This window comes from Eupeodes corollae, chromosome 1, assembly GCF_945859685.1.
Source record: "Eupeodes corollae chromosome 1, idEupCoro1.1, whole genome shotgun sequence".
Taxonomy (NCBI): domain Eukaryota; kingdom Metazoa; phylum Arthropoda; class Insecta; order Diptera; family Syrphidae; genus Eupeodes; species Eupeodes corollae.
In genome coordinates, this window is record NC_079147.1 from 145888287 (window position 1) to 145900464 (window position 12178).

The 12178-nt window shown below is 33.1% G+C and overlaps 1 protein-coding gene across 1 annotated transcript; it reads left to right on the forward strand.

Moving 5' to 3' along the window:
* Positions 1-1011: 1011 nt before the first annotated feature.
* LOC129942326 (uncharacterized) lies at positions 1012-9465 on the forward strand. Its single transcript, XM_056051199.1, has 4 exons — positions 1012-1158; positions 1216-1607; positions 1667-1882; positions 9266-9465. Exons 1-4 carry the CDS (start codon positions 1149-1151, stop codon positions 9380-9382), a joined length of 735 nt encoding a protein of 244 aa, XP_055907174.1. The 5' UTR covers positions 1012-1148; the 3' UTR covers positions 9383-9465.
* Positions 9466-12178: the final 2713 nt, after the last annotated feature.

The following is a 12178-nucleotide window of genomic DNA, read 5'->3' on the forward strand; positions in this document are numbered from 1 at the left end:
CTAGTTTCACGTCGCTGACTTTAATAGCTGAAGTATTGCATGTTGGTTTACCCTGTTACTTGCATTTTGCTATTATTTGCGGAAACTGTGCCGATGTCCTAAGAAACGAACTCCAGAATGTTTTCGTTAACGCTCACATGTTATGTGGCCCCCAAATCAAAATAATATTCATCTTGTTTTCTCGAACAAGTTATTGTGGAGAGTACACAACTGAAAGCATCAACGATGTGCCCAAAATTGTTACATATTCTGTTACATTTTCTGTATCATAGGGTGATAATCATCTGGAAGTCCAGCAAGCAATAATGAACCTACCCATTCTCTTCATTTATTGGAAATCCAATTCCGTCTATAGATTGGGCGGTTGTAATTATTTTCTTTACGTATATGTGCATGAAACCATAGTTAACAAGCTACGTTGTAATGAGCTTACGCAGAAGCGCTACTCGACGTGTTAATCTACTGTCATCGTAGGCGTTTGCATTTGGAATTTATTTTGTATGGAAGTTACCTAGAGCTGCATAAGCTTCTTTACCTAATTATTACAGAAATAGTACAACAAATCCGATTTTGGAATTTGTCGAGACCTTTAATGAATAAAATTAGAAAACAAAAGACAGTAGTTCAATACAATAGAACTTACAACTCTCAACCATTCCTGTGTGCGAAAAATGTTGTCAAGAATGGAATGGACCTACGGTTTTAAGCCGAATTCGAACAGCTAATTTCTTAAAGCACTTGTCAGGATAAGAAGTACGGTAGCATTTATATTCTTTTCATCCTTTTTATGAGTTTTGCGATAGAAAATTCTTGAAAAATTGAATTATAAAAATTCTGTTCTTATATTTCTGACAACAATGATAAATTTTGTTTATATTCTTTAGAATAAGGAAATGTTTCAGTTCTCAGATTTATAAACTGGCCAAATAGGAACATCTTTTTGTTGTCTCGTAAACGATATATGAACAACAACAACGATACCGCCAATTGTTTTCCGTTCCTGCAATTGCATTTGCAATTGCAATCCGTTATAATTTCTAACTGCTTCAATTTATTAAGTTATACATTCTCGTTCTCACTTTCCGTTATTTTTATTATAATAATTCATTTAAACTATTCTTATTTAATTTTAAATTATTAAACAAAAAATGCCATTTGGTAAGTCACAAAATCAATATAAAATAAATTAGAGTAAAAACTTTGGTAGGTACACAGAAATAAACGATGGTAGGACTCCGCCAACCGTATTGCTCAGCATGAGTCAGTCTACACCGGGGGGATTAGAATATGAGCGTAATTCAACCACACCAATACCACATGGCCGAAATCGAACAATAATTCACAAAAATGTCGAGCAATTCAAAGACGTATCCAATCTTAAAGTGAACTACCGCAACAGGCGAAGTTTTACTCCTGTTAAAAACTCCTTGTTTTTGAAATCACCAGAATTGTCGCCAATAGATACGGCGGCAAATAGTCAACATGGTTATCCAGAAAACGCAAGATATTCCTCACCAAATCTAGAACAGTCGTTGACTCCAGGAGATTACAAAGTACTTGAACAATCCCTTACACCGGTTGAATTTAAGGTTCCACCATTATTATATGTAAGTCATGTATTAATGTATTTATGTTTTGGTGTCCATTAAAACCGAATTTTTATTAGAAAACCAATGAAGGTGAAACTCCGATTAGACCTCATCATTTTCATAAACAAAACCGTCCTCATAAATCATCAGAAATCCAATTGGAAGATCTAAATCAGACTCAAAGTCTAGATAAATCCGCGTCGCATGGTTATTTAAATCACAAACTGGAAGTTCGTTTGATTTTGAAAAATGCAGGCATGCAGCAGTATACTGAAGCTTTTGAAAAAGAAAAGGTATCGTATAAAAGTAGTACACAATATTTTTATGTCTTACTAACCACGAAAGAAGAAAATGTCATTATGAGAGGTTGTGGTAATATTATATATATTATTTAGGTTTTTGCTAAAAAAACTTTAAACATATTCTGGAAATGATCTTCATAATAGATTTTAAGGAACAACCTACAAAATTTATTGGTAAATTCTGTTGTGTTTTAAAGTCACTTTCAATTTTCTTCCATTCGAGTTTTGCTCTTTATTTAAGGTATATTTAAAAGTGGTAAAATAGAGACATAAAGGGTGTCTTAAAACTAACGTCATATTTGAATTAATAGCCTAAACCTCGCGTTCGACGCCTCCACTTTAACAAATCGAAGACTCAATGGACGCTAAGGTGACAATCTGAAATGTTACTTTAGCCTTTACCTCCCAACGCCTGAAAATGTCTATTTTCTATTTTTCGTACTTTGACATTAAGTAAACATTATTCTCAACGCCCACGGTTGGAATCTGCATCTGCATAAAGTTTTGCAAATTTAAGGTCGTTATGACACATGATATCGTAAAATATCGTAAATTCGGTAAGAAGCTTGTCAAAAGCCCGACAGACCTAACGCGTGGTTTTGGTTTAGCCATAAAAACAAAACACAGTCTATGGTCTATTTTTTATTGTAATTCCTTATGCAGTAATTAAAGTGTTTGATAGCCTACATTTTTTTTTTGGTCGAGTGCTCTAAAATCAATTTAAAGTTTCTTTCTCTCACCGAAAACATCTCATCTTTATACTTTTTGCAACTTACGTGTGGATATCCCTCGGGTTCATTGTTGGGACCTCTTCTTTTCACTTTATTTATAAATGATGTAAATGCAATTGTACTTTGTTGATATCACCTTATGCTAATGACTTAAAAATGTATTATTCGTTTTCTCTTGGACTTTTGGAAAATGCAGTTCTTAATATTAACAGATTTAAGCTACATTTCTTACAAGCTGTAAGAAATTGTGATCTAACCGGATTTGTTTTAAGGGTGGATGCTGTTCAATTCCATTCCTGACAACAGTTCTCGCACACAGGAATGGTTGAAAGTTGCAAGTCACTAGGCCCTGGTTCACAACGGACTGATGCGCCACCCCATTTGATTTTTGGATGCTGTTCAATTAACAGGCAAACTCAAATTTTAATCCATTCCATAAGACTTGCAGTTTATGTATGATAAACAACTTCTTGAATAAGTTTGAAGTTTGGCTAAAGTCGACGGCTGAAATTTTCAATATTGTTTTCGGAGCCAAACTCTTGGTAGTCCAGTCAATGAACAAAAAAAATTGCGTTCACATAAAAAAAAAATCCAACAGTTTTGAAACTTGGCACACTTACTAAGAGATGTCTGGTGATGATCTAGAAAAAAGTCCCCAAGAGTCCGACGTAAGCTCAAGCGACAGTTAAGAGAAACATGGTGTTTGGTTCAGTTTTTCGCGTTTATGTCGAAAGCTATTTGTCGTATCAAAAAATTTTGCTCGACTAAATTAAAGCTCATTAAATTTTATAAAAAAAGCCTTCACGATTTTGTTCGTATCTGTTCTGTTAAGTTTATAAAATAACTCTAGCGGCAGTGAAGAGAAACATACGGTTTTTTCGGTTTTATTTTGAAAACTATTTGTCGTATCAAAAAATAATTTTCTACAAAATTAAAGCTTATTAAATTTTCTAAGAACTCTAGTATTCAATTTGTATATCCTTTCTTACTTATGTAAACTCGATGGCCCTCTATATGGCTCGTTGCCTGCATGCCTAGAGAATAAGCATTGTAGCAAGTTACTTTATCATCTCCAACGATGCCACTCGCTATTGACATGATTTCATTTGGAAATGGAGGATGACTTTGGAACCAATTTGACAGCTTTGCAATGTCTGTCTTATTTCAAATTTTACGTTCCTCCCCAAAATCTTCATGTCGCTCACTAGTAGAAAAAAGAACGCCAGTGAATTCCTTGAGTGATAAGAAAATATTAAGCCCTAGAACCCATTCGCTAAGTACACTTCCATACTCTTTATTCCACGCATTAGAGTTTGCTGAATCGTCTGGACCGACCACACCCCTGCAAAAGTAACCCTCTTGCACAAAGTTTTAAAATTCATCTGGGGTCATCACAGAATGCAGTTTTATCAAGTCCTGTAAATACAGGTCACATGATTTGGCGTACGAGAAGTGTATGGCGGTATGGAAATCATATTATTCACTCAGTTAATATAGGTATCCCAATCGCTAGACCGCTATGAGATTTTGGATTTCCTACAATTCATGTTGGCTTATGTCGACTTGTTCCATCATTATTATTAAAACACGAACTGCTTTAGCGACAGCTTTTCCTTGCAGCATCTTTTCAACAGAAACCGGGGCATATATAGTACTCATTAACTTTTGCAAGCCACTTCCACTTATGATAAAACCTATTGGAAGAATATGGGACATTAACGGATGAAATCTACCCAATCTGACTACGCATCTTGATAGACGGGACTCAGATGAAGCTGCGGCAATGATTTCTTTACTGTGTATATAAAGAGGATCGTCAAATGTTAACACCAGGCATTTTTGGTTAAATTTCGCAACACAAACTGACAGCATAGTGCAATGCAGTGTAAAGTGTATTATATTCGGACGGTGGAGAGTTTATGAACGGAAGAGGAATGATTTTAGTTTTTGCACATTCTGAAATTAAAGTCCGCATAAACTCAAATTGGTTAAATGAACCGCTGGAATCTGGTCTCGTGTGGCAATATATCTCTAACAACTGAGCTTCATAGCATGAAGAACAAAACCCTAAGCTTGATGTAAGGTTTACCAACTACTTAGAATCAAGCTTTCTGTCTATAAATAAGGCAAGGCTGCTTAGTGTTGGAGACATGCATGATCTGGGAATCACAACAGATATAATGCTATGCCCTATTGCGATGCACTTCCTTTTTCTATTTCCATAGTTCGTTTGCTTTAATAAAAGAGTTTCCAGAAACGTTTTTAGGCTTTCAGGTACACAATCGTCATCCACGTGTTACAAATTCATCAAATGTTTTCCTTACATGACTAGAGTTATTTTACAAACTAAAAACTATAAACTAAGCTTTAATTTTGTAGAAGATTATTTTTTGATACGACAAATAGTTTTCAAAATAAAACCGAAAAAACCGTATGTTTCTCTTCACTGCCGCTACAGTTATTTTATAAACTTAACAGAACAGATACGAACAAAATCGTGAAGGCTTTTTTTATAAAATTTAATTAGCTTTAATTTTGTGGAGCAAAATTTTTTAATACGACAAATAACTTTCGAGATCAACGTGAAAAACTGAACCAAACACCATGTTTTTCTTAACTGCCGCTAGAGCTAACGTCAAATTCTTGGGGAATTTTTTTTGGATAATCACCAAACATCTCATAGTAAGTGTCCCAAGTTTCAAAACTGTTGGATTTTTTTTAACTGAAAACCTTTATTAACTGGACTATTGTATGGACATAGATTATACATACTTCTGCTATTGATAATCCTACATATTAGCATTCGTGACTTAAATTGAGACAGTAGGCAGTTGGTTGAATTTAAACGTCTGTCAGTTACAATTTCATACTTCGGAGTGAAGCCGTTTTTAACTTACATTCATTTTAAGAAATTACCTTTACAATACAATTGATTTGGTTTGGTTAAAGCTTCTGCTAGTCAAGCTTTAATTTGTTGGGATTAAAAATCTTTAAATTAATGCCCATTATAACAACCTCACATCAAAATCCATTACAAAAAAACACCAATAACACTCGTTAGTTTAATCACGGTTGTAAAGAGCTAAGCAATACTTCAACTTTTGGTCCTATTTTTATAATTTTATTGTAGTTAATATCTTTCTGTTAACATATAAGAGAAGAAGTTTCCCTGAAGATTACATTATTGAAATTTAATTTGAAAAAAATCGCGATTTTTATTTTATTTTTTGTAAGTATAATTATACTCTAGTATCAATGAACTTTGGATTGCAATAAATTTCATTTGGCTATGCCTGTTATCCAAAGATTTGCTTAAAAACACGGGATTTTAATCGCGTGTCGGGAGAATGCGGCTACCGGCAAATCTGTCATGTACATATGTACTGTACATATTCGAATTCATGAAGTCATGAGCTTCCGAAAAATTTGATGTTTATTCCCAAAACGCCAAAATAAATGCATTTTCGGATATATCCGTAGGGAAAATGCGGCCACTTAAACTTCTGTCACGTACGTATTCGCAATTAGGAAGTCGAGGGCTTCCTGATGAGACCGATTTCAAGTGGTTTCCTAAAACTCTAAAACACGTTTTCGGGTGACCCCTGCAATACAAATGCGGCCACCTTCAAGTCTGTCGAAACCATATTTGGGATCAGCGAGTTGTAGGCGTCAAAATGAAATGCATTACATTACAAGTGGTTTAACTCCCTCCCTATTTAAATTTTTATAAAAGTTGGAATTTTGATGCATTTTTTCTCAGAAACGCGGCAACTAAGTGCCGATAAACTTAAATACTTCAGTTGAAAGTAAAAACTCGGGTGGCAGCTTATGCTGAGAAAAAAACAAGAACAAAAAATGTATGTTTCGTATTAGTAAATGGCTCAAAAAAGTTAAAAATTTGAATAAGTATCAAACAAGCTATGTTTATCCATCTAATAGCATATTTTGCTTGAGGAATTCAATAAATGTTTGGTCTGCAGTATTTCATTACGAAAAACTTTAAAATTAAAAAAAAATAAGAACTTATTATAAATAGTTACACAATATTTCAGCCAGAGTTTACAAAGAAGGGAAATATAAATATTCCCTAAAAGTAGAACAGTTGTTTTATAAGAAGTAATATTTACTATTTAAACATCCTTGGTTATTAAAATATTTAAAAAAGAGACTGAGATGCGACCCACACTGATCCTGTCTGTCGATTTGTCTTGCTTATAAGTTTGTAGGTTTTCGTGTTGGGTTAAAAAAGTCGCCAGTTGAATTATTCTTCAAAAATTTGTAATTACCAACAATATTTTTCATATAAAGAAATAGTTTAGTTTGAAAATCTAGTTTCGTTAAATAGATTTTTAGTCGAAAACAAATTTTTACCAATTTTATTAGCAGTTCTTAAATTTTTACAAATTGGATGAATGAAATTAATTTGAGAGATATCAAGAACAGAACATCAATTTTTACCAAATTTGCGTAGGTACTATTTTTTGTAGATTTTATTTTTTTATAAAAAACGGACTGTTGGATTTTTATAACTGTATTTTTAATTTTTGAAAAGCTATTTGAGTCAAAAGGAAATTTTTAAAAGTTTAAGATTTTTTTTTAGGTTTTTATTGTTTGTAAAAAGAACTGTCAATTAGATTCCCATTCGATTCCCTTTCACACTGCCTTTGCATTCTGCTATCCATCGGGTGAACTACATCATCCCAAACCAATTTTACATTCAAATGAACAGCTGTTCCTGTAAAAATCTTGTTAATGTTGGATAAATTGTTTTGATTCATACAAAAATTAAGTTCAATCAATCCACTTAATCAGAAAAATGTGTGTAATTTTTGGAAATGGGCAGTATTGGACTTTTTATTCCAATTGTAGGCGGAATAAGAGAATCGTCAAACAGAGAGCTTCGGAGGAATGTTAAAAAAGTACCTAACTTCCCTTAAAAATGTAAATATTCTTTTATTTATAAAACGAATATTCTAAATTTAGCAATAAATTAGTTTTCACTTATATTTTGCTTACAAAAATTAATAAACCCGACATCAAATGAAAAATCCGCTGCATTTTTTATGCGGATCTGAATTGTATAGAAGGAATGCTTTCATGAATAGAAAAATACAGCGCAGTATTACCGACGTTACCGACATACACAGATTCACTTCGAATGAATAGCAGAATAATGATTAGTGAAAATTCAAGTAAAATTCCCCCGGTTAATAGCAGAATAGGCCTGAATATTCCAAAGTTTTGAAAAGATATTTGAGTCGAAAATTAATTTTTACCAACTTTGAGTAATGTTTTTTTTATTTATTTAACAAAAAAAAAACTGTCAATTCGATTTTTCTCAAAATTTTACCGAATGTTGAAAACAATTTTTCTTATAAGATAATATAAGTTTGAAGATATAATCTTAAGTTTTTGAAAAGATATTTGTGTCGAAATTTCGAAAATGTTCACCTTTTTTTAAACTGCTATTGTTGAAAAAAACACCCACGCAATTTTCTTGAGAGCCCTTTCTGCATTATTATTTCTATAACAAAATTTATTTGACGTCTATATTTCTTCTGGTTCTTGAGCTATGGACAACGAAAAAAACGTCGCGAAGGTACGTACACACATACGCACAGGCATCTTTCTTAAAATCTTTTATTTTGACTCCAGGGACCTTGAAACGTCGAGAAATGTCAACATTTTCAATTCGACATATCGGACCCATTAAAATAACTTCCTATGGTAAGTTAATAATCCCATCTTTTTGACGCAAAGTTGCTTGCTATTAGTAACTGCTTTTGTTAAGTAATCAGTAGCCACATCTTGAGTGGGTATGTAATGTCTAGCAACAGTCTTGTATATAATTCTGATCTAAAACAATTTGTCCCTGCAAGTTGTATCCCACAGCAGCTGAAAAACCGTTAAGGATTTTAATTTTAATTTTAATTTTAAATTGCTTCCGCGTTTTGAGTAATTAACGCTCTATGGATAGTTTTTAATTAAGATTGCTTGGTGTTCTTACTGGTTTGCAGTCAAGCATTCAGAATCATTGTTTTACCCAAATTCCTTTCGTAGTTGCTTTAGAAGTTTTTTTTATTTAATTCAATACAACTTTTTAGCTTTTCTAAATCCTTTATTTTAAAGGAACTGCACAAGGACTTTTCCAAATCATTTTGTAGTTTTTCTTCTCATTATGAGTTTATATTGTGAAGTACATTCCCGACTTGTGCCAGGGGAAATTTAAAAAGATGATTATATCAAATAGTTAACAAACTTACGGAAATTTGAAGCTCTTAGTCTTATTTGTGATGCTTAGATAAAACAAACCATCATATCAAATGCAATCAACATTTAAAAATTTTAAATTAAAAGTGTTAGCATAGAATGTAACATTTAATGTATAAAATTAATAAAATTTAATCAAACAAAAAAACTAACAACTAACAACAAATCTACATTAACACAACTGACAAATAATTGAATTTAAGCTTAAGCGCTCATCACTCGCAGACTTATTGCGGTTGAGATGTTCACAAAGCTTATAGCTATCTATCTATGTTGAAACCGGAAATTTGTCAAAAACCTATACTAACCTTTAACTAAGTCGTCCATTTTTACTACTGAATATATTATATTAAAAGGTCTTTAAATTTTGCAGATGGATTTTGGGAAATTTCTTTCACTCTGTGAAGAGGACTTATTGCGATTAGGAGTGGAACGAAAAGTAGACCGTAAGGTCATTTTTAATATTATTAGTGATTTAAATGCCAATTGATTTGTTTTATTTCGCTGTTTACTATGTATAATATCTTCTTGTATATGAAAAAATGTAATAAATTGTTTTAATTTTGTATACAATGAGTTCCATTATATTCATCAACCAAAAACTCTAACGAATTCCATCGAATCCTCCTCATCTAAACGATAAAAAGTGCATTATTTACCCACGGTCCTTGTGTTGTTTATAAGTGTTTCCTAATAAGACAATTTTGTAAAGTCAACGGCCAAGTCACTGATAAAAATCATCGGTTCCCATCGATCACAGAAATCAATCACCAGTGACCGCGGTTAGTAGAAAAACGGGAGAACCATCTCGAAACCTACTGCGTGCTTTTGTCATGTGTTCTTTATGTCTCCTCTATCCTTTTGTCTTGTATAAATGTCTTGTGTTGTATCACCTTTTATAGTCTTAGTACCTTAATTTATTATGTCTCTATTTGGTACATTTACCTATACATGTGCTGAGCACTTTGTAATATAATGTAAGAATTTGGGGTTTTAAAAGTATCTACAAACTGCTTGGATTTGAGTCAAACGACTCTTGCCTAAAAAACTTAAAAAAAAGAAACAAGGCTGGATAAAATATTATTAAATAAAAACAGATTATTAGTTATAAAATATATTTATTGACTTCTGATATTCTTCTTCTTCTTCTTTATTGACTATTCATGACTTTATTTCAAATACTGAAACCATATTCAAAATATTTTTTTTTTTTTAATTTAGATTACTATTAATTATAATTTCTAAATATTTAATTTCATTTAAACATTTAAATAGTAGTACGCGTGACATGTTAGTGCGTTGGACTGTCATGCCAGAGATCTTGGGTTCGATCCCTACCTATGTCATCTAAAGTATTTTTCTATGGGTACTGCCTCTTGCGAGGAATTGACAAATTCTCCAACAGTAATTCTTGTCTCGGCTTAAAATAGTAGGTTCCCTGACAAAACTACTCGCACACAAAAATGGTTGAGAGTTGTAAGTCACTAGGCCCTAGTTCTCAACGGACTGTTGCGCCACCCAATTTATTTCATTTTAAACAGTTAAATCCTTGGTTGATTTCATTATTTTCTTGTTATAGCATTATTTTACGTTTGTCTACATTTAGCATAAGTTTATTTATATTTATATCCTTTTTTAATATTTTATATTTCTTCCATATAGGTACTTTTAAAAACACTTATTTAACAATCATTAATGCACAACAGTATATATTATTTCACTATTTCTTGTAATATCATTAATATGTAGTAGTGAGAACAATAGTGGGCTCAGGATAGAACCTTGTGGTACTTCTAGATTTATTTCAATAGGTTCAGATTAGATAGAACCTTGTGGTACTTCTAGATTTATTTCAATAGGTTCAGATACGTCCACAAAAATACGACTGCAAAATTTATATTCTAATCCTCTTACCCCGTACAGTGTTGGCCAAAACATTAGCAAATAAAACTACCTCCATCTTTATGACATTGAAAAATTAATTACTTAAACAAATCATGTTAATTTTTGAACGTACTTCTAAATAGACCACAAGAGAAAATAGTTTTCAAAAAGTCATTGCAAACGGTCAAGAGGTGGAAGACCAAGAAAAAACAACAAAACGACAGGAATAAATCAATTAAAAAAGACCCTTTCATTACATCTAGAGAAATAAGAACCCAACTCGACCTAAACTTAAGCGCTAGAATAATTCGGAGAAAAGCTGTTGATAGAACTTTCAAAACTGTTAAGGGCTTTTATTTCATCAACTGGGCCGTTAGAAAATCGAGGAATGTACTCTTTTCGGACGAGTCCAAATTCAATTTCTAGGGTTCCGTCGTCGTGTTCGCAGGCCAGCCAAAGAGCCACTAAATCCACGTTAATCCAAAACTACTGTAAAACACGGAGGAGGTAATGTAATGGTTTGGAGATGTTTTTCAGTGCAATGGATCGATTTATGTACCGTGACATTTTGCAAAATATAATGCTGTTACAAGCTGAGGTTAAATTGCCTCTGAAATGGATATTTTAGTACGACAACGACCTAAAGCACACATCCAATACGGTTAAGACGTGGTTTTAAGAATACCGGATTGACTTGTTACAATGGCCAGCACTGCTTCCAGATCTCAACCCCATAGAAAATCTATGGGAAATTGTAGATCGAAGAATTGTAAGGATTAATTGCAAAAATAAAAACAATCTATTTGATCGGATTGAATTGACTCGGGAAAGTATCCCAAACAGTATTCAGCCCTATCATGAATTCCATCGTAATCGGATATTTTTACGAATCCCGAAAAGCTGTATCATGAAATCCGTTCGTAATGCAAAATTGTATGAGATTTTCCACTACGAACGGATTTCATGATACAATTTTTCGGGATTCGTAAAATTTTCCGATTACGATGGAATTCATGATAGGGCTGATTATAAGCAATTTGATTGAATCCATGGCTAGAAGATGTGTTGAAGTGATTAAAAACAAGGGCTTTGCTACCAAATACCAGCAATATTTTACTTAAGGTGGGGCTACATTCCTGTGTCAACTAAAACGTCACCCAACAAACTTCTCCATCTAGGTCGGTCCCCAGTTAGATGTATCCAGTTTCGTGCTCCAAGTTGGGTGAGGTTTTTACTTGTGCACACCACCTGATCCTCGGGCTTCCACTACTGCGCTGTTCTGTGGGGGTGGATTCGAAGACTACGGTTTCCATGCGCTCTACGTGATCCAGCCATCTTAATCGTTGGACTTTTACTCTTCTAGCTAAGTCTACGTTGCTCTAAAGCCCGTACAGCTCGTTGT